A 23551-nucleotide genomic window follows, 5' to 3' on the forward strand; every position below is an offset into this window, starting at 1 on the left:
TGTTGCTGATGCTGGCTTTGATCTCACTATCTTCTTGCCTCACCCTCTCCAGCTGTTGGGATTACAGACATTTGCCACTGCCCCAGGATGTTGTTCTTTTTCTTTTTGAGAGAGTTTTTATATACTCACAGAGACCCTTATCAAATACATGATTTTCAAACATTACTCCTACTCTGTAGGTAGTCTTTTCACTTAATTCATCCTCTCCTGAACAGTTTCCTGTTTTGATGAAGTCCAATTAATGCATTTTTCCTTTGCTTCCTCGTGTTTTTGGTGATCTGTACATATTGTATACATATATTAAAATATCACACTAGACCTCAGAAATATGTATAGTTAATATAGGTTAATCAAAATATTTAAAAGGTTTTTTGGGAAAGGGTACTAGGGATTGTACTCAGGGACACTCAGCCACTGATCCACATCCTCAGCCCTATTTTGTATTTTATTTAGAGACAGGGTCTCACTGACTTGTTAGTGCCTTACTGTTGCTGAGACTGGCTTTGAACCCATGATACTCCTGTCTCAGTCTCCCAAGCCACTGGGATTACAGGTGTGAAAAATATTTAAAAGTTTAAGGAGGTGGAAATACTACCTACTGTGATGTAACCATACCACGTTTTATATTGTATACGTTTATCAAATTATCACCCTGTACTTCATAAAAATGCACAGTTGAAATAATAATAAAGATGTTTATTGTCACATCCAAATTTCTCTGTTTTCTCCCAAGAGTTTTATCGTTTTAGCTCTTATAGTTTGGTCTTTGATTCATGTTCAGTTAATTTGCTGTGTGGAACGATCCAAATTCACTCTTTTGCATGTGGTTATCCAGTTTTCCCAGCCCCATCTATGGAAGACACTTTTGTTTGTTCTATTGTAAATTTTGGGGAGAGACTTATTTGCCTTTTTTCTCATGTTTTCAGAGGTCTTAGACTTGTGCATCTGTTGAGATGGATTCCTCTTGTTCTTTTATGAAGAGATTCTTTTGTGAGTGGTCCTGTATTTTAGCTTCAATACATAGGATAAGTATAATACAAGTGTTAATTTCAACCTCCAATGTCTCTTTGAAAGGAGAGAGTGCTACAAGTAACAGTAGTAGTTTAAAAGGGATTGGACTCAGGGCACCATGTATTAACCATGTATTAATGTATATTGTAAATGTAATTACTAACAATCTCTACAGCTCTAGAAATCCAAGTGAAACAGGAGTGAGGTCTAATATGATATAGGTTTAAAGGGTGACAAATTATTAACTGAATACAATATTGAATTTGAAGGTGGGATAAAAAATAAACAAAAGGAAAAGAGAAAAGGAGAGGAAAGAAAAGGAAAAAGGGAAAGAAGAAAGCAGGGGAGGGGGAGGAGACAGGTTCAAATGGGAAAAGTGAGTGCAGAAAATCAGGTGGTATGGAATAGTTGTACATTACAGAGACTAGTTATTGGTTGATATAAATCAATGTACTGATTATCATTTGGCAGTTCAGATAATTGTTGCAGAAGTTTTTTGAAATAGTCTTTTGAATCTGTTGTTTCAAATTTTTGAAACTGCCTTCAAAATTTAAAATGCCTTTGATTTCATCTCTGACCCAAATGAGCCAAACTTGTTACATGAGTCTATATGCAGAATTCAACCCCTTCTTTGTCTGGCCATCACTTTTTTTTGGGGGGGGGTAACCAGGAATTGAACCCAGGGGCACGTAGCCACTGAGGCACTCCCAGCCCCATTTTGTATTTTATTAAAGACAGAGTCTCATTGAGTTGCTTAGGGCCTTGCTAAATTGCTGACGCTGGCTTTGAACTTGCAGTTCTCCTGCTTCAGCTTCCTGAGCCTCTTGGATTATAGGCGTGTGCTACCACATCTGGCTCTGGCCACCACAGTGCCTGGGTGTAAATAGGTTTTCACTTTCAAAATGGCATTATTGTGTCCTGAGGTGAGCGTGTGAGTCTGTCAGGACAATTGAACAGCTCCTTCACCTGATTCCTCTGTAGACCTATCTGGCTTGAATTGCTCCTCTCACTCAGAATCCCTGTTCCTGTAATATGTTTGGGTGGGTTGGCTTGAGACTTTCCCTGTGATCTTCCTTAGATCTAGATCCTTACCCCTGTCAGCCACACTCTATCTCGCAGATCAGTCTACAATTTCCAAGGCAAGTGACCTTTGTTTTTCTCCACTTCAAAGCCTCAATAGGGTCAAAATATCTCTTTTATATTCAGAGTGGGGCTAGGTTTGGGCACCAAACATCAATTTAAAAGTATAACTTATTTGGTTTCAAATCAGCATACTCCAGTGAGACAGCTACATCAATGTTTATAGCAGCTCAATTCATAATAACTAAGCTATGGAGTCCACCTAGGTGCCCTTCAACAGATGAATGAATAAAAAAATGTGATATATATATATATATATATATATATATATATATATATTCACATATATATTAGAGTTTACTTAGCCATTAAGAAGAATGACTTTATTAAGTTTGCCAGTAAATGGATAGATCTGGAGACTATCATGGTAAGTGAAATAAGCCAGTCCCCAAAAGCCAAAGGTCAAATGTTTTTACTAACAAGTGGAAGCTAACACACAATAAGGGGAAGGGAGGGACAGAAAAGAGAAATTCAGTAGATTAGACAAGGAGGAATGAAGGGAGGGGAGGGGGCATAGTAAAAAGAAATACAATAGAATGAATCTAACATAATTTTCCTATGCACATATATGAATACACCACAGTGAATCCCACCATTATGTATATCCACAAGAATGGGGCTCAGAGGAATTCACAGTGCTGCAGCAGCTCTGCAAGAATAAGTTATATTCCATGTTTGTATAATTATATGAAAATGGATTCTACTGTTATATATAACTAAAAAGAACCAGTAAAAATAAATAAAATTTTAAAAAATTTAAAATCTATCATAGAAAGTACCAGACCAAAAGAAAAAGAGAAATAAAGAAACAAACATAAATCCAGCCAGTTAGCCAGGAGAAAAAAAATGTGATTTCTGGAAAACAGTGGTAAGCTGTAGGAGTTCCAAGCTTGCTTAATACCTCCCTTCAAGCTATTCTCAATGCTTCCCCAGCTCTATCACCTCTGTTAGAGCTATTCTGGTATCTTAGTTGGGGCTTATCAGTTCTGTCTCCAGCCAGGGACTCACAGGCTTTCTCCCAGCTAAGTACAGCCCAGATTTCCTGAGTTTATGACCTGCTCCAGTTGCGGATATGATGAGCACCTGTTTTTCTTTCTTTCTTCTTCTTTTTTTAAGCTGAGTGGGGAAGTGACTTTCTTCTTGATGTGTTGAGAGCTACAGCTGAAGGGGCCCCAGCAAACTTCCAGCTGCCAGCTGATGATTGGCTCACAGCGCCCCAGCAAACTTCTAGCTGCCAACTGATTGGCTCCTCTGCGGTGATGCTCATTGGGCTGTTTCCCCGCCCTTTCAGACCAGGGAGCTGCTCATTGGGGGACTTTTTTTGGCTCCGCCCACACGACCCAGCCAATCGGCCTCAAGAGCAGGAGGAGTGGGGGAGGTTGAGAGGCTTGTGGGAAGCCGGTGGTGGCAGTTGTGCTCTGAGGGAATTCCTGAGGAGCTGTGAGGTGCTGTGTGTGTGTGTTCTAAAAATAAAGTTCGTTTCTTTTGACAAGTGGCTCCTGAATTGTGCCCAGCCAGACTACGGCATTGATGAAAAAATTCTTCCCCTCCCCCACTGAGCCTCCGCATACCCAACACTGCCTTGGTCTCTTCCCTCTATTAATTCTTTTTATGTTCCAAGAACTACCCTGCTTTTTCCTCTGTTTTCCTACTGCAGTTTGCTATTGCAGAAATGCTGATTTAATTTATTCTTTCAGAGTTGCTGCAGCACTGTGAATTCCTCTTGAGCCACCATATTTCTTCTCATTTGACTAAATTTTTGAGTATAAAATTGTGTGGGTTTGTGGGCGTGTGCATGTTTTGTGTATGCACGTGTGTACAGGAACTTTATGCACTTCATGGCTGCCCTCGTGTGGCTTTTCCCTTGTTGTTTAAATCCTTGTACTCATAAGTCCCGGTCCATATAAATGAAGGTGGAATTTTTTTACAGGAACTTGCATACTTGGACCCCATCCCCTGGTAGTTTTCAGTTCCAGAATGTTGATATCAAAACCTCCAATGGAAGAAGAGTAGCCCTACTCAACAATGACAGATTTTTCTGGGACAACTGGCAATACCTGGCAGAGGATATCTGTAGTATATAGATTAACTCAAAAATAAAGGGGAGGATTCTTCAGCTTCTTCCATTCATCTTGGATCCTATTGTAATAACAAGGCATAAACTTAAAATATTTTCTTTTGCCTCTTCCAACACTCTACTTAATGACCCAAGCATATCATGGATAATTCTATATTTTCTGTCTGATCATAATGGTCCACAATTCCACAAGTTTTAGGATTATTAAAATCCTTAATGAATGTTTTTATCAGAAACTTCTCAGTAAAAGGTGTGAAGGACATCTTAATGTTTTCTTCATATTCTGCTTTCTGTATGTTCTGCTTTCTGAAAGAAATCCTATCAGAATCTTGGGTCTCTATTAATTAAACTGATCACGTTGTCCACCCCAGGCCAGAGAGAGATCACAGATATACTTTGATCACTTTGCTGTCATTTTCTGGAGATATGACTAATGAACTTCCTGTGGGTCTTTTGTAGATTCAAAGCATGATGGTGCTTTCTGGTCCTTGATTCTCTTGTCAAAGCAGGACTTTGCTGAAACCTTTCTTATCCCCTTTGTTCCTTAGTCTTGTGTGTATATTGACAGCTCTGTGGGCATTGGAATGATTTTTCCCAATAACTGTCCTTTGGTAGAGACTTCAGCTCACAGTCTGTCTCTGGCTTTCTCTGATTACCTGGTAGGCTTTCTATTGCATACCCCTGCTTATACTCCAGGATGGTCCATATAAACTGAAGCCTGGTGCCTTCTCACAGATTTTGTATCAGTCTGATGTCACTTTTTCTTATATGACTTTTATTACACAAGAAAGTATGACAATTTGCTGGGGGTAGTGGTGTACGCCTGTAATCCCAGTGACTTGGGAGGCTGAGGTGGGAGAATCATGAGTTCAAATCCAGCCTCAGCAATTTAGCAAGGCTCTAGGCAACTTAGTGTGACCCTGTTTCAAAATAATAATAATAATGATAAAAGGCTGGGGATGTGGCTCAGTGGTTAAGTGCCTCAGGGTTCAATTCCTGGCTTTAAAAAAGAAAAGAGCTGAATCATTTTGACAGCAGGATCATTCCTACAGTAACATATGAATAACTGTTTTACTGCTCTCTGCTTTCATTAATGGAAAGGTGAAAATCTGGGAACTCTTCCAAAATAATAATAAGAAATTTAAAGGGTATTTCTCATAATTTTTATTTTTACTGGCTACCATTTCTTATTAAATGTCTTATGAGTGTCAGAAGAAATAATTCACAGCACACTTCTGTATTTATCAGTCTCCTGAACAAAAAGCAAAATTATCTTTAATAGAAATAGCATTAGCAAGTTTAATGGTGAACTTTCCTAGTAAACTAGATTGTGAATATTTTAAGAGAAATAAGATGTTAAGGGACTCTCAGAAATCTGTCCTTCACATCTGGAGGGTAAGCCATCTACTTTAATTAATGCAGTTTCAGAATTGGATGGCCCAGATTAGAGTTGAGGAATGTAGGGCTTATAAGTTGGAACATTTCTAAGAACAATGGTATAAATGTTTTATACCCTCTGATTCTAAGGATTATTTTAATTAACATTTATTTTTGAATATTTAATATAAAAATGAGGTTCAAAGCTCAAATACATAACATTTCATTCATTTAGAGAAATTCTTCAAGTCACCTTCTCATTCTTATCTGCTTTCCAATAGGTCACACTCAAAAACAGATGTCATGTTACCAGTTATTTGTTGATATTAACAGATACTCTACATACTATAAATAAACATATATATATATATATGTGTGTGTGTGTGTGTGTGTGTGTAATAATATATTTTAAGCAAGTGGTAGCATACTATAACTTTATCATGCACTTTGCTCATCTTGCTTTCTTCATTTAAAAATGTATTTTGGAGTTCATTCTTTATCATTATATAATAGAGCTGCTCTGTGTTTGCATGTCTGTTACTGGGGATTGAACCAAGGGGTTCAGTTATATCTCCAGATCTTTTTTTTTTTCTTTTTATTTTGGGACATGGTCTTGCTAAGTTGTCCAGGCTGGCTTTGAACATGTATTCCTCTTGATTCAGTCTCCTGACTCCCTGGGACTACAGGCAAACACTATGATGACTAGATGCTCTTTTTCATAGCAGCATAATATACCATTGAATGGAGTTACAACATCATTTATTTAATCAGCCCCCAATGATGAATAGTTACCCATTTTTTGCAATGATTTACCATTACAAACAAATCTGCAATAAATATCCTTGTAGACACAGTAGTTTTAAATGTGCAAATATTATTTTACAATAGATTCTTAAGATTCAATTACTGGTCAATGGCTATATGTATTTGTATCTTGATAAATACCCTTCATAGAGGGTATACTGTTTTTATGTTCCATCTAATAATGTGTGAGAGTGCATTTTCCAACCCCTTATCCAATACAGTTTGTTATCAAACATTTTGTTCTTTGCCAATCTGGTAGATGAGAAATAATATATGATGATAATTATGATTTGTATTTGTTATTATCAATACAATTAAATTTTTATCACATATTTTTAAAACTTTGGTGTATCTTTTGTGAACAGTCTGTTCATATATTTTTCTATCTTTTCCATTGGATTGTTGGTCATTGTTTTTTATTTATGAAATTATTGGGATTTGCTATATATTAAGGAGTTTAGCAAGGCATCATGGCAAATGAGAAATTATTTACCACTATTCTTGAATCTAAATTACACATATCTCCCCCAAAGATTCATTACAACCTAAGATATTAAGATACCCCAAGCTTCTTTCCAAAACAGTTGAAAAATTTTTGCTCCCTTCCTCCACTGAAAAGCCACAAAGAGAGCATTTCCTGTGTGGCAGATTCTGGGCTAAATCCTGGGGTTACAGACATCAAAAACAAAGACATACCTATAGAATAGTATTGATCTGCTAGCAACAGAAGGTACTGTGGAATTCTCATGACTCAGTGATGTTTCACATCTTTCAACCATTGACCACTTTGTCTACTATGTGCTGAGGATACAGCAGTGAAACAGACTGATGAAGAGGCCCTTCATTCATTGAACTTAGTCTAGTTCAAACTCCACATCACTCGGGAGAGTCCAAACTTTTATACATTCACGGAAAGGAGCATATGCATTCATTAGGCAGGATGCAGGGCTGAGAGAAAAAGGAAGAGATAGGAACAGCTGAAATCTGCCTTGAGAAATACATGGGTAGTGTTCTTCTTCTGACAGAACAGTGGGCAAGAAACCTCTCTCCAGTTCCCTCAAAAACAGAAGTACCTTCTTCCCTTTCACATCTCTAGGAAGCAGTGGAAGAAACACATGAGGGAGTCACTCTAGAGCCAGTGGGGCTGTCTGGCTTGAAATTGCCTTTCCTCTCCCTGTCTCCTGCCTTGATACCCTCATCCCAATAGACTCTGGGGCAAGAAATATGGTGTGTCAGGCCTAGAAAGGTCCCACAAAGTCAGGAAGGAGTTGGTTCAAGGTTACAAAAATATTATGGTATTAATCCTCTTCCATAAGAATGTAGTTGTTTTCCCCATTCCCAAGTTCAGGCCCCCACATATTTTGGTGAGAATATCATGGGAATGGGACACACCTACACAGAAGTATACTTTAGTATTAATGTGTTTGGTAAGATTAATATTCTCTTTTCTAGCAAAGTTAAACCTGTAGTCTTAGTTTCCTAATATGTAACAAAATATGTTTGCTGTAATCTAAACCATGTGGTTAAAATGTACCCATTTTGAGCCCCCCAATATATCTCTCTCTGTCCTCAGTTTTCCAATCATAATGTCTATAGTGTAGTAAGAGATCCAATCATAATCAGAGCCCTTCCCCCTGCCCTCCCCAATTTTAAATTACTCAATTGCATAGATTGTTACCCCCAACTACTCCTAGCAGAGCAAGGGGCAGTGCTGCCTTAGGGATTAAAAACTTGGGCAGACTTCTGGTTCAGTGTGCTTGCTTGCCAGACTTTTTTGGTAGTACACCCTTCTGCAGAGGTAAAATTTGCCTTGAGGAGTAACTTAGGAGTATGTGTCTGATTTCTTGAGGCACTCTAATATATCTAACAATCTTCCATGCCTAAGTTCAGGCCCCTACATATTTAGGTGAGGAGACTATCAAGGGAATAGGACACACTCACATAGAAGTATATTTTGATATTTATGTTTTCTCTGATTGCCTCTGGTTTCCCTATATGTTTATCCCACGTTATCTAAGACTATTTCAATACAAGAAATATGTTGGACAATAAAGGCTAAAGACTCAGGCAAGAGGTATAGGAAAAAACCAAGAGGAGGAATTGATATTGATCTGTGATGTCAGGAGAGAGCTTTTCCAGACACCCCACTACGATCCCACACATTTCGTGTAGAAAATTAAGCGCTTGAAGGAGAGGCCAAGAGGGCTTTTCCTATAGAGCGAACACAAAATGTGGAACAAATAAGAATTGATACTTTCATCTCAGTTTGGAGCCTTTTACTCCGCCCCATCCCGCCCGCTTTTATAAAAGTATCTATAGTCCCTCCTCTGACCCGCCCATTTGGACGGGGTTTTGGAGAGGTGAGTTTGTAAACACTAAAATCATTTGATATCCGTCCGCCTCAGCAGGCCACAGCTGATTTCCTGACACCACAACCCGGAACCCATATGCATTTCAGTTTGGACAGTGTGTGTGTGTGTGTGTGTGTGTGTGTGTGTGTGTGTGTGTGTGTGTGTGTGTGTGTGTGTGTGTGTGTGTGTGTCCTTAAAAAGAGGGAACTTAATACCAAGACACTTTGTCATTGGTCTGTTTCTCTCCATTCCAGCGCTATTTCCTCTAGGTCCCAATCCGGTCTTTGGGAATTCCAGTATGCGCTAGAAATAGAGTGGGTGGGGCGACAGTGGGTTGACACACGGAAAGCAGCGCTAGGAAACGCTTGGTATCACTCCGCTTCTCTAAGCCGGATCCCCTTAAACTACACCCTAGCTCCTCCCTTTGCCGATTTCAGTAATGGGGACGTGGCAGAACCTATTCTGTGGAGGAAAAGGTGAAAGCTAATTCGTCGCTACCTCCGGGTTCCTGAGGAGCCCTGGGAACAGGAAAAAGAAGAGAATACCAGAAAGTTATAATAGTTTACCAGTCACCGCCCTTTATCTGATGAAGCAAGTATCTCGTCATAACTCCCAGGTGCCGAGTCAACCCCCAAACACAGTCGCCGCCATTGTTTCGGGTATTTGCCTGTCTGACTGTCCGTCCCTCCTACTATGTGGCACGGCACCGCTTGAAACAACGAAATAAGAAAATTGCCTCTGATCCAAGCCGAGCAGGTCAGTGATAAGGCTAGCATCGCTTGGGGGAGTGAACATGGGTATCGGAGATGAGTGCGGAATACGTGACCTGGCCTTGGGAGGAGGGCGGTGAGAGGCTTAGAGGGACTACAGTAAAATAAGCTGGTCAGTTTTTTTTGCTAAGTTTCTAAACTCACCCTTATTCCGAATATATTTGGGAAGGGAAAGTGGTGTAGTTGCGGCTTCTAGCAGGGGAAACAAGTATGTAAGAGAAAGGGGCTGCTACTATTGGTGGGGAGAGTTTTCCAAGGACTCCTCAGAGAGGGAGAGAACTTATAAATGTGTGATAATAAAAGTGTTGTGTTGAAGAGGGGTTCATATCCTGTTTGCTTGACTGATCATTAATACACTCTCTTCATTAGTTTTTTGGGTGTGTATTATGCATTTTTCTGTGTAGATCTGTTGTTAAGTGTGCAGTACTCCACATTTGTGTAAATATCTGCAGGGGGCAGCAGACCTCAAGGATAGGGGAGAAGAAGAAAATTGGCCTGGCTTCTTTAGAGTGGGCATTGCTTGAGGGTGCTAGACGACCAAGACTAAAACAGGTAGGGATCTAGCATACCTCCAGCTCTCCTATCTGCCAGCTTTCAAGATATGTCCTGCCCCACAACCATTATATTGCAGAAAATGATAGGCTTTGGGGGAGAGGAAGGAAATGTAAGAACTTATATAAGAAATGTGAAAATTATATTTTCCAAGTTTCTGTGGCTTGTTTTGGTATTTCATTCCTAATAACACCACTGATACCTTGCAGGAATGTTTGAGTTGCCTCTGCATGGAAATTGTCAGATTTTGAGAATGGAGCAGAGGAACTTGGAGATGTGGGAGTGGGGGAAAAATGAGACAGAAAATGTTTGTCAAACAGGTACCTGTGTCCAAAAAGCATATATGCCCTAGGTGCTGAAGTTCTGGTCTCTACCAAAGACTCAGTGTTCTTGGTCTCCTGTGTTCAATTTATTTGTCTCTGTGTTTGTGGATCTCTGTGGGTAGATATGTTCCTAGGTCTGTAGAACTAAAGTTTTTGTGAAGGTTTTAAAATTAACCCAACATGAAGCTAGGAAATATTGAAGAAAATTGACCTGTATCTTTTAAGGTTGGTATGAGGTTACAGGGATAGGAATGACTGAGGCTAGAGAATCCCATCTATTTTTTATCAGTTTATCAATGACTCCTGTCTGCTCTCCTCCTTTCAGCCTAGTTGAAATTCTTTGTATACTTTGGATTTACAGAATGCAAAGGCTTGTCCTGTTCTCATGCTTCATATTGTAATCCAGTTCTAAGCTAGGCAACTTCCAGAGCAATCATGGGAAAGGGAAAATGTGGGCAATAGGGAGGAGGAGGAACAGCTCTGAAGCAGGAAATGGTGGAAGAAAACATGAGACAGAGTGTATCTAGAAAGAGAAGACTAAGGGCCAGGGACCAAGGTCTGTCTACCAAGAGGTCAGTTTCCATCTCCTCCTGTTTGTCTATTTGTTTTTAGGTCTGCCTGTAGGTATGCTGTAGGTTAATCACCATTGGAAGCAAGCAATTGAAGTGAAAAATTATTCCTGAAGAGTGAGATTGTATGAGTGTGGGGACTGCTTGGGTAGATTTGTAGTACAGGGTAGTGGAGATCTGTCTCCAGCAGGGGTCAAGATCCAGCGTAAGCATCCCTTAGCCTATCTCACTCCCATCCAGGTTCCCTGCTCTCCATACTCCTGTTTGTTACCTGGAAAGGATATTGGTAGCACTTGGAGGTATAGGGAGAGGGTGAAATGACATTTATCTACTTTTCCCACACATCACTGGATTTCCATACTTTCATATCTCTGTGTTCTAATCAGCGTGAGGAGAAAAACTGGAAGAGACTTAAAGCCCCATTTCCTTCCTCCACTCCTAGGTCCAACTTCAATGGCAGATCTGGTGTCCTTGGAGTGGCTGAAGACCACCACCCTCTACAGGGATGCTCCCAGGCCCAGCCATCCTTCCTTACCTTGAGTGAGCTTCCTCAGCATGTTTATATCATTGGCAGAACCTGTAGTTGGAAAGGGGACTGAGTGACTACTGGACTTTGTATGAAAACACCAACTTGGGACAGACCTTCAGTCAAGGCTGAGACAGGGGTCCGGTGGGGTCTTTAAAGAGCTTTGCCTTTAACTTGGATGATGATTGGCTCACGGGCTAGAGCAAGAGATAGAGAAGAGGCTGAGGATAGCCTGAAAGCTCAAATCAGTGGCCCTGACAATGCTAGAATGGAGACTCAGCCCAAGGCAGTGGTTGAGGCAGAACCAAAAGCAGAATTAGTAACCCAGGCCAAAGTTCGTGATGGAGCAATAGCCAGGACACAAACAGTGACCTACACTGAGCCTGTGGCTGTGACAAGGGAAGCAAGCAAAACGAAAGATATGACTAATACTAGTCTCACAGCTGAGACTAAGGCAGAACTCCTGGCAGAACCTGGTATAGTGCCTCAAACCAAGTCAAAGGCCACCCCTGTTTTTAGGGTTAGTTTGGTAACTAAATCTGAGGTAAAGGATTGTGCAGGCAGTGAGGCAAACATCAAGTCTTCTGCCAAGGCTGATAAGGCCAATATTGGGTCTAGGCCTGAGATAAAGGAAGAGACCAGCAACAAGTCCAGGGCTGGGAACAAAGCTGGTATTGGGATCAAGTTCACTGATGAGGATGAAGAAAATGTCTGCTCCTGGTTCTGGAATGGAGAAGAGCCTAGTGTAGGATCTTGGTTCTGGCCTAAAGAAGAGACCCCTCCTCAAGTTTATAAACCCCCACCTAAGATACAGGAAGAGCCCAAGCCCACATACAGCCCCAAACTTACTACAAAACAAAAAGCAAAAGCCTGGTTAAGGGCCAGGTATATTGTCCTAGTCCCAGTTGAGGGAGGGGAACCAACATTGCCTCCAGAAGGCAACTGGACCTTGGTTGCAACCTTGATTGAAACTCCTCTGGGAATTCGGCCTCTGACCAAGATTCCACCTTATAATGGGCCTTACTTCCAGACCTTAGCTGAGATCAAAAAACAGATAAGGCAGAGGGAAAAATATGGGCCTAATCCAAAGGCCTGCCGCTGCAAATCACATACCTTTAGTTTAGAGCCTAAAGAATTTGATAAACTTGTTGACCTACTTAAGTTAACTAAGGATCCTTTCATTCATGAAATAGCTACTATGGTAATGGGTATCAGTCCTGCTTACCCATTTACTCAAGATATAATTCATGATGTTGGTATTACTGTTATGATTGAAAACTTGGTCAATAATCCCAATGTTAAAGAACACCCTAAAGCTTTAAATATGGTAAATGAAAGCTCTGAGTCTTCTGAAGAACCAAAAATGGAAGAATCATATATACATCAAATTTGTAAGGACATAATCTGTTATCCTTTGAATTCCCCTGTGCAACTGGCTGGACTGAAATTATTGGTGCAATTGAGTGTGAAATTTGAGAATCATCACATGATTGCCAGTTATATTCTAGAGTTCCTCACATTATTGAACAAAGGAAGTGTCAAAACCAAGTTTTATGCTTTAAAAGTGTTTTTGTGCTTGTCTAAAAATCAAGCCAATACAAGAGAACTGATAAGTGCCGAAGTACTATCATCACTGGTTGCGCTCTTTAACAAGAATGAGTCAAAGGCCAATGTTCTTTGTATCATTGAAATATTTGAGAATATAAATTTCCAATTCAAAAAAAGGGCAAAGCTGTTTACTAAGGAAAAGTTCACTAAATCTGAACTTATTTCCATATTCCAGGAAGCAAAAGGGTTTGGTCAGAAACTCCAAGACTTAGCAGAGCACAGTGATCCTGAGGTGAGAGATAAAGTTATACGATTAATACTCAAACTCTGAATAGTCATATGTTTTCACAAAGCCTTAAACATATTTTTTTTGCTTTTGGAATATGAAACCAATGCATATTATAATTATAAATTCAATACTTACGTTCTCTGTGTTGATTGTTGCAGTTTTAAGGATACCAGCTAATCTTGCAGGCTTGAACATTTGCTTATTTTTATTGTGCTATAAAATATAAATTGAGATATTTTTAGTATTTATGCAACATGACCTGATAATGATCATATTCATCCTGAATAAGCTACAAATCTGTTCATTGACAAAAGTGTATCTTTTTGAGATTTCATTTACATGTTGTTAATAAAGTTGCATGCTAAACTGGTAAAAACATTGTCCTAGTTCTTCAGTTGAAATGTAGTCAGAGGGATAAAGCACAAACAACAAAAAGATGGTGAAGAGATGGTGTCTGTGTCAGTTTATCTGTAGAGGGTGCACAAAGAAAAATGTTCACTGGCAGATCCTTTAGTGCCAACATGTTCAAGGAGTAGAATCACTCCAGAAGCAAGGGGACAGGACCGTACTACTACCTGTCTAGTTTCTGGCTGACAGTGCACCAAGAAATGAAGCTGAAGCCCTATCCAGGCAGCCCTAACTAAGGAAGCAGAAGAGGACAGACTGAGGAGAAAGGGAACACAGATTATTTCATTCCATTGAATCCCAGATCTTGTGCTTGGACTTTGGTATAAGATATCTATCAGGACACCATGATGCTTTTTAACCCCCTTGAGTATTCATGGTTCTCACCCCCATTCAGAAAAACCATGGGTGACTATGTAGGAAGTGTGGTTCTGAAGGGATCCAACCCTGCTGTGTTCTCATCAGCATTCTCCCCATTCAGGGGTACTAGATTTATTCTTTCCTTTGAGGTTCCCTCCCCCTGATATCCTGGACCTAAGAGGAGGGTCTGGGGTCCACCTATAGAAACTGCTTCATAATCAGTCTCATCTGTCTTACCTTGGTAACTATTAACTCATCATTGGTTTTGTTTTATGGACATGCTTTGGAATTGGTAATTTGTACCTATTCTTGATGGCAGATCCTTGTTTGTGCTGATGCTTCTTGAAGGACAATTATATGTATGACACAACCATGGGATACCAAAATCCCTTAGGAGTGTATATTTTGTAAGAAATTAATTCCCTCATTTCACTGTTCTCTTTGCACAGTTTACAGAGTTGAAGCCATATTGTCTATATCATCTCAACCTCTCCTGTTTATTATTAACAAAAGCTAGGTTCTGGGCAGGGGTTTGTGGTATAGAATGACAGTATAGTTTGGGATTTGGGATCACTTCCTCCTCTCCTGTTCCTCCCAAATTCATATGCTGTTATGATTCTCTTTAAAATTACTGCCTAGCAGTGGGAATAGTAGATAGTAGGATCTGAATAGAAATGCTGGTATTTCTGTTGATCTTTCTCTCTCTGACTTTGCATGTATTGGGGGGAATGCCTAAACTGAAAATGTCAACATGGAATATACTATTGGTTTAACATCTATCCCTAGTTTAATTTCTATTATGGTCAGGTGTGACTCTTATCTTTCATACATGTAAGAGTTATAAATGAAGAACAATTGGCCATACCTTTATATTGAGGGGCAAAAGCAGAGTAGGTTTTGTGCATTGTGCAGCTTCAATTTAGATGATTTTTGAAGTTCTTTATAACTTGTTCTTTAATCCGCAGAGCTCCCCTAGCCTATAATACCAGCTGTGGTGGGCACTGCTTTCAGTATTGGAGATCTTCACAATACAAATGGAGCAGACTCTTTGGAAATATTCTGTGTCTCAAGTGCCCTGTGAAGCACACACTTAATCAGTTGATGGCTATGGAATTTTCCAATATCAGCTAAAGAGAAGGGTGAGTGTGAGATGTATATGTATTTATGTCAAAGCAAAAAGTTGATGGTCTCCCCTTGGGTGGGAATTGTGAGAAGTAGAATCATCACCCAAATTGTTCCTGAGGTATCATCTGTTGATGAGCACTTAGGTTATTTCCACCTTTTGCCTATTATGAATAATGCTGCAATGAACATAAAATACAAGTATCTGTTAAAGTCCCTAATTTCAATTATTTTGAGTATATACCTAGAAGTGGAATTGCTGGGATCTATAATTATGTGTTTGGCTTTTTGAAGAATTGCCACCTTTTTGAAGAATGGCGGCTCTGTTTTACACCATCATCATTTTACATCATAAATTGTTATGATTTATCTATACCCTTTTTGGTGTTTGTTATTTTTTATTAATTTTTTTAAAATTTATTTTTTAACTTGATACTTAGAAATATAAAAATTTTTACATATTGGGACTGGGGTTATGGCTCAGTGGTAGCATGTGTGAGGCACAGGGTTCAGTTCTCAGCACCACATATACAATAAATGAATAAAATAAAGGTCCATCAACAACTAAAAAATATTTAAAAATTCACATATTAATGAATAACATAGTCTTTTAATACATGTATAGATTTTATGGTGCTCAAGTCAGATTAAACATATCCATCTCCTCAAATACTTATCATTTCTAATATGCTGTGCATATCAACCTCTTGTCTTATGTATAGTTTGCAAAAATTTTCTCCCATTCTGAAGGCTGCCTCTTTACTCTGTTGACTCTTTTCCTTTGCTGTGAAGAAGATTTTTAGTTTGTTGTAATACCATTTGTCAGTTTTTGCTTTTATTTCTTGTGCTTTTGGGGCGCTTGCTCATTCCAGTGTTTTGCAGTGTTTCTTCTGTGTTTTCTTCTAGTCGTTTCATGGTTTAAGGTCTTATATTTATGTCTTTAATCTATTTTGAGTTGAGTTTTATAACTGGTAAGAAATTTTCCTGGATGTGAATATCCAATTTTCTCAGCACCATTTATTAGAAAACTGTCCTTTTCCCAGTACTTGTTATTAGCACCTTTGCTGAAAATCAGTTGGTTATAGATACATGGATTTACTTCTAGGGTCTGTATTCTTTTCCATTGATGTGTGCATCTAACTTTATGCCAACACCATGCTGTTGTGATTATTACAGCTTTGTAGTATGTTTTGAAGTCAGGTACTATAGTGCCTCCTGCTCTGTTCTTTTTTGTTCAAGATGGCTTTGGCTATTTGGTATTTTTGGAGAAGGATTTACATATAAATTTTAGGATTTTTCTAGTTTTGCAAAGGATGTTAATGCTATTTTGATAAAGCTTGCATTGGATCTGTAAATTGCTTTGGGTTGTGTGGACATTTTAATGATATAGAGTCTTCCAATCCATGAACATAGGAGGTCTTTCCCCATCTTTTTTCTCTTCAGTTTTCTTATCAAGTGTTTTATAATTTTCATTTTAGAGATCTTTCATCTCTTAATTTAAATTTCTTCCTAGGTATTTTATTTTGTGTGTGTGGCTGTAGTAAATAAGATTGTTTTCTTGATTTCTATTTCAAATGATTTACTATTAGCTTATAGCAATGCTATTGACTTTCATGTGTTGATTTTGTATCCTACAACTTTGCTGTAGGATTAGGGTTGGAGTTAGGGTTTAGGGTTAGTTCTAATAGATTTTGGTGGACTTTTGGATTTTCCATATATATGATTGTCATCTGCAAACACTGACAATTTGACAACTTCTTTTCCAATTTGAATATCCTTTCTTCCTTTCTGTGGCCTGATTACTGTGGCTAGGACTTACAGTATTGTGTTGAGTACAAGTTTTGAAAGTGGGCATCCTTGTCTTGCTCCAGAGAAAAGAGAAAGCTTTCAGTTTTTCCCCAATTAGTATAATGTTGTTGCCTTATTATAAATGACCTTTATTATATGTTTCTATACCTAGTTTGTTCAGTGCTCTTATTGTGAAGGGATGTTGAATTTTATCAGATGCCTTTTCTGAATCTATTGAGAGGATTGTATATTTATTTTCCTTAATTTTGTCAGTGCAGTATATCTGTTTACTGATTTGCATATATTGAAACAACTTTGCATATATTGAAACAACTTTGCATCCTTGGGATGAGTCCTCTAGATCATGGTGAATAATAATCCTTTTAATGTGCTGTTGAATTCAGTTTGCTAGTATTTATTGAGGATTTTTGCATCTATGTTAATCAAGGATATTGGTCTGTAATTTTCTTTTTTGTTGTTGTGTCCTTAGCTGGTTTTGATGTTAGGGTAATGCTGGTCTCATAGAACATGTTTGGAAGAATTTGTTCTACTTTTATTTTTTGAAATAACCTAAAGTAAATTGGCATTACATTTGAAAGGTTCTTGCTTAGCATCTGTATGGTCATCTTGAGAGCTGCCATTTTAAGAAAAATTTTTGCTGTCCCACCCAAGGGTCTTTCTGAGAAAGGCTCACCACTCCCTCATACCAACCCAGTCTTAACCACTGCATTTGGACCTACCCGGCTCTAATCCCTGAGCCTGCCTCATAAAAGTCCCGAACTCGAAGCCTGTTTTGCTTCTCTTGGTCTCTGGAGATATTTGCCTTTATTTGTCAGCTCTGACAGATAAACTCTCATGTATCTCTATCTGGTGTCCATCTTTCATTTCTCGCTCACCTGTCTCCTGATTGCTCACTTTCCTTTCAACATCTTCTTTACATATTTGATAAAATTCAAAAGTGAAGTCATCTGGTCCTGGACTTTTCTTTGAATGGAGGCTTTTTAGTACTGATTTATTCTCAGTACTTGTTATTGGTGTGTCCGTGTTTTCTCTTTCTTCATGATACATTCTTGGAAAATTGTATCTCTAAGAGTCTGTCCATTTCGTCTGTTAGCATATTGTTGTTCATAATAATCTCTAATAATAATTTATATTTCTGTGATATTAGATATAATGTTAGCCTTTTCATGTTTGGTTTATTTTTGAGTGTTTTCTCTCTTCTTCTTAGTCTAGTTAAAGGTTTTTCTATTTTATCTTTTCAAATAACCAGCTTTTATTTTGTTGATCTTCTGTATTATTCTTTGTGGGAGGTGTAGCACTGGGGATTGAACCCAGGGGTGCTCTGTCACTGAGCTACATCACCAGCACTTTTTATTTTTATTTTGAGACAGGTTGACATTGAGCTTGCTATCCTGCTTCACACCTGGAAAATCTTTTTTGTATTTTTATGTTTTTGTTTCTTTTATTTCTGCTGTGACATTTATAATTTCTCTTCTTCTAATTTTAGGTTTGGTTTGTTCTTGTTTTTCTAGTTTCTTGAGATGCAGCAATAGATTATTTAAATCTTTTTGCTTCCTTATTGCACATCTTTCTGCTTTTATTTAGGCATTGATTGTATAAACTTCCTTCTTACTACAGCTTTTGCTATATTCCATAGGTTTTGATATGTTGTGCATCCATTTTAATGTTTCTAGAAGTATTTTTAATTTCCTTCTTGATTTGTTGGTTGTTCAAAATTGAGTTGTTTAATTTCCATGTATTTGTATAGTTTCCCCAAATTTTCTTTTTATTGATTTCTAGTTTTATTGCATTGTCATCAGAAAAGGTAATACGATTTCAGTTTAAAAATTTTGTTTAGACTTGGTTTTCTTTTTCCTTTTGAGGTGGTAGGGACTGAAATGAGGGCTTTGCACATGCTAGATAAGCACTTTACCACTGTGCTGCACTCCCAGCCCTTTAAGACTTATTTTGTGGCCTATCATATAGACTAACATGAAGAGTGTTCCAAGTATTGATGAGAAAAATATATATTCAGAAACCATTCAATAAAACGTTTGGTAGATGTCTATTAGGTCTATTAGGTGTAGGGTACAGTTTAATTCTGTGGTTTCTTTGTTGGTTTTCTGTATGGATTGCTGAAAATGGGGTGTTAAAAGTCTACAACTATTACCGAACTGGTGTCTGTCTTTCTCTCCCTTTAGCTTTTTTTTTTTTTGGTGGGGAGGTATACTGGGGATTGAACTCAGGGGCACTTGACCACTGAGCCACATCCCCAGACTTTTTATTTAGAGACAGGGTCTCATTGAGGTGCCTCACTTTTGCTGAGGCTGTCTTTGAACTTCTGATCCTCCTGCCTCAGCCTCCTGAGCAGCTTGGATTACAGGCATGCACCACAGTGCCTGGCTTCTCTTTAGCTTTATTAACACTTGGTTTATATATTTGGGTGTTCCAATATTGGGTATATGCATATTTAGAATTGTTATTTCCTCGTGCTGAATTGATCCCTTTATATAATGATCTTTCTTCTTTCTTTTTACTGCTTTTGATTTAAAAGTCCAGTAAAGTCTTTTTTGAACCTCATACCATTATGGCCATTCTTGCTTTCTTTTGTCTTTCATTTGCGTAGAGTATTGTATTCCATTCCTTCACTTTTAGTCCATGCAATTACTCAGAGCTATGAGAGTTTCTTGTAAGTGATATATATTGGTCTTGATTTTTTTTAATCCGTCCAGTCACTCTGTGTCTTTTTAAATATATATTTAGTTGTAGCTGGACACAATACCTTTATTTTATTTATTTGTTTTTATCTGGTGCTCAGGACCGACCCCAGGCCTCGCATATACTAGGTGAGCGCTCTACTGCTGAACCACAACCCCAGTCCCCACTCTGTGCTTTTTAATTGGAGAATTTAATCAGCTTACATTCGAGGTAATTATTGAGAGGTAATGTGTTACTACAGCCATTTTGTAACTTGTTTTCTATTTTTATTGTGGTTCCTTTTTTGCTTCTTTCCGGTGTTCCTTTGTTGATAAGTAACTTTTTATGAAATAGGTTTCGATTTCTTATGTATAACTTTTGGTCTGTCTGTTTTAGATTTTTGCTTTATATGTACCAGGGAACTTACAAAAATCATCTTTTATTCATAAAAAGCTATTTTGAAATGATAACAATTTAACATGACCATAAGGATAAGAACAGAAACAAAAATACAGGAGAAAATGCACTCATAATAAAACTACACTTGTATTCCTTTCAGCCACCCACATTTTGAACTTTTGCTATCCCATTTTATACCTTTCTATGTTGCCTATCTCTAAAATATTAATGTATTTGTTACTAATTTTAGTCTTAATACTAAAGGTATCAATAGTTTACATGCCATTGTTATGATTAAGTATTCTGAATTGTATAATTACTCTTCTGCAGTGAGTTTTATACCTTCCCTTTTTTTCTTCTTATTTATTAATGTCTCTTTCATTCAGTTTGAAGAACTTCCTTTGAATTTCTTGTAAAACTGGTCAGTGGAAATATATTCTCATTTTTTTTGTTTGGAAATATCTTTCTCTCTCTTTCATTTCGGAATTTTCTGAATGATATCTTTGCTGGGTACAATATTTTTGATTGACAGTTTCTTCTTTCTTTCAGTACTATAAAAATCTATTGCTACCCTCTCCTGGCCCATATGATTTCCAATGAGAAATTTGCTGGAAGGTGAATTGGGATAGCCCTATATGTTATTTGTTTTTCTCTACAGCCTTAAGAATTCTTTATATTTAACTTTTGAGAGCTTGATTTCAAGATGTCTTGAGGTACACTTGACTGAGTTAAATCTGGCTGATGACCTTTGACCTTCTTGTATCTGCATATTTGTAGTCTGCATAAGGTTTGGGAAGTTTTCTGTAACTATTTCCTTAAATAAACTTTTTACTTCCACCTCTGTCATTCTCAAACTTTCTGGAACCCAAATAGCCCAAATATCTGCTCTTTTAATAGTGTCCCAAAGTTCCTGCAAGCTTTCTTAATTCATCTTCATTTTTTATCTCCCATTGTGTATTCAAATAGCCTGTTTGTGTTTATTCATTCTTTCTTCTGTTTGATCTGTCCTGCTATTGATTATTGATGCCTTCTATCACATTTTTAATATATTAAGTGTATTTTTCAGCTCAAGAATTTCTGTTTAATAGTGTTTAATTGCTTCCATCACTTTGTTGAATTTCTATATTAGAGTATTGAAATGTTTGTGTTTTTAAGCTCATCAAGTTGCCTTAAAATAGCTGTTTTAAATTCAAATACTATATTTGAGAGTTTTCCTAAACTGATTACTATCTGATTAGTTTCTGGCACCTTATTTTGAGTATTAGTTGAGTTCATAGTTTCCTGAAAGTCCCGATGATTGCTGATTCTTGGTATTAATGGAATAGTGATTTATTTCTGTCTTCCTAATCTGACTTCCTTTATGCCTACTTGTTTTAACAGAGATTTTTTTTTTTTTTTTTGGTAGTACAGGGGGTTGAATCCAGGGGTGCTCTATCACTTAGTATACCCATCCCTTTTTATTTTTTATTTTGAGACAGGGTCCTACTAAGTTGCCCAGGCTGGCCTCAAACCTGCTATCCTTCCGCCTCAACCTCCCAAGTCACTGAAATTAACAGGTGTGTACCACCATGCCTGGCCTTTCCAGAGATTCCAATCAAGCTGCATATTTTCTCTGAACCTGCAGTCACTTCTGTTTCAGCACTAGATGGCGCCCAGTTCACAGGTTTGGCAGTAATCTGCAATTCTTGTGTTGTCTCTCTTTAAGTATTAGGGGGATGATCCAAACCCAGAGTTGTCCCACATACACTGTGGTATGTTTTTCAGAGTGAATTAGGAAAGTACCTAGAAAGACTAGTTTGTCTACACACTCCTTTCTCTGTGGCTGGGATAGGCCCAGATGCCTTGTCCACAGTTATTGTTCTGTGGTCAGGTACTGTGGAATTCTGCCCAGCTCTGGGCAAAGTCACTATTGATGGACCAGCCCTAGATTCCTAGGTAAGAATTGTGGCCACTGATGCTGCCAAGCTGTATCATATTCTGAACCCACAGCTTTCCAGGAGCAGCACAATACTGGGGTAGGACCAAGGTCTATATTGCTATGTAGTGCCTGTTTGGTAACGTGGACTTGTTGCCCAAGACTGCTACAGCCGGACCAAGTGATGCTAGAGCAGGGCCGCGTGTCTTTTCCTGGCACCAAAGCTCTTCCAGAGGCTTCATATGCAGGTGTACCTAGGACTATTACAATCTGCCTAGTGTTATGTTTCACCAGCCCAGCACTAAGTTCCATGATGTAGTCTTACACTCACTAGTTGTCCTTCTCCCACCAAAAGAGGTCTTGCACCATACTTGCTGCCTGAATTGAGATAGTTGTGATGAAGGCAGTCCCTTGGCTACTTGGGTTGATGCTATTCTGGGTCATGTCTGTGTTTCACACCTGCAGGGAGACTGCATAGTCTGAGAGGTGTATCTAGGCCTATAGCTGGTGGTAATGCAAGCTGAATCACAAGTCCATCCCACTGGATTACAGGTATCTATCTTCCTGGTGCTGGAACAGTTCCATATCCCCATCTGAGAACAGTAGCCTGGTGATCATTGTGCTGCTCCAAACTGGGGATGAGTGGTGGAGACAGTCCTTTGGCTGTAAGGGCTGATGCTAAGGTGGGATGCACCTGAGTCTCATGGTTACAGGATCCTTGGCGTAGTCCTGAGAGAAGGACAGATTTGCCTCAGGCCCATTCGAAGGCTGGAAATGGTGCAGGCTGAAATTGAAGTCTCTCTTGCCAGTGTCTGGTCTCTGCCTGATTCTTGAACAAGTCTACAGCTCTATCTGTGAGCTCTCTTCTAATTATAGGACCTTCTGTTTCTACTGGGTGCTGGACTTACTGTGGTGGATCTCTCACTGAGTTCCAAGACATAGCCCTGTGCTAGCTTTTGTTGCCTGTTCCCCTGTGGGTTAAGTTTAGCTTCCCTATTTGTTGCCCAAGAGTGAAGGAAGGGTAGTAGAGGTAGTCAGTTGCTTGGAGCTTGTGGCTTTGTCTTGTGGCTCAGTCTGCAGGTATTGGATTGGGATTGGTAGTGGTTGTGGGGCATTACCCAGCACTGGGTTTCACCATGGTGGTGCTAGTACAGGGTTTCAAGCTTAAGGCTGGACTTAATTCTTTCTCTGTCCCTGAAGTAGGAGGCATCTCTCTTCAAGTTGGGCTGCCTAGAATTGGGGGAGGAATGAAATGAACATCTTTTTCTTTATGCTTTCTTCATTGTGTCTTTTCAGTTTGTTATGCTAAAAGCAGGCCCTTTGGTCTCTCATCTGATTTCCTTAGCTTTTATGAACGTAGTTTTGTGTGTGAATAGGTATTCAACTTGGTGTGCCTGTGGGTAGAAGATCACTGGAGAATTTTATTCAGTAACCATATTGCTCTGCCTCCATCCATTAATTTAATTTAATTTTTTTAGTAAGGGGGATTGAACCCAGGGGCGCTTAACCACTGACCTATATTCCCAGA

General features: G+C 38.7%; 2 protein-coding genes across 23 annotated transcripts in view; both read left to right on the forward strand.

The window, feature by feature from the left end:
- Positions 1 to 9376: 9376 nt before the first annotated feature.
- The window catches only part of Gprasp1 (G protein-coupled receptor associated sorting protein 1), a 55291-nt gene continuing 41116 nt past the window's right edge, over positions 9377 to 23551 (forward strand). For 8 of the 22 annotated variants that reach the window (XM_058571227.1, XM_058571233.1, XM_058571240.1 and 5 more), the window contains exons 1-4: positions 9477 to 9516; positions 11417 to 11514; positions 13284 to 13340; positions 15068 to 15241. The gene's annotated coding sequence lies outside the window, so the exon portion shown is untranslated. Of the gene's footprint in view, positions 9517 to 11416; positions 11515 to 13283; positions 13341 to 15067; positions 15242 to 19830; positions 19941 to 21586; positions 21665 to 21689; positions 22576 to 23551 lie in introns of those variants that run through there. The other 14 variants (XM_058571231.1, XM_058571236.1, XM_046419150.2 and 11 more) reach the window with 9 other exon arrangements.
- Positions 11508 to 13713, forward strand: Armcx5 (armadillo repeat containing X-linked 5). Its single transcript, XM_046419152.1, has one exon. The coding sequence runs from the start codon at positions 11679 to 11681 to the stop codon at positions 13377 to 13379; it is 1701 nt and encodes a 566-aa protein (XP_046275108.1). The 5' UTR covers positions 11508 to 11678; the 3' UTR covers positions 13380 to 13713.

The sequence above is a fragment of the Marmota monax genome, unplaced genomic scaffold, assembly GCF_021218885.2.
Source record: "Marmota monax isolate L192 unplaced genomic scaffold, Marmota_monax_Labrador192_F-V1.1 WCK01_AAM20220418_F8-fsc00206, whole genome shotgun sequence".
NCBI classification, from domain to species: Eukaryota; Metazoa; Chordata; class Mammalia; order Rodentia; family Sciuridae; genus Marmota; species Marmota monax.

What these genes read in the sequence shown, in the direction of transcription:
- Armcx5 (XM_046419152.1), top strand. Translation starts at nt 11,679, where the DNA reads ATGATGATTGGCTCACGGGCTAGAGCAAGAGATAGAGAAGAGGCTGAG.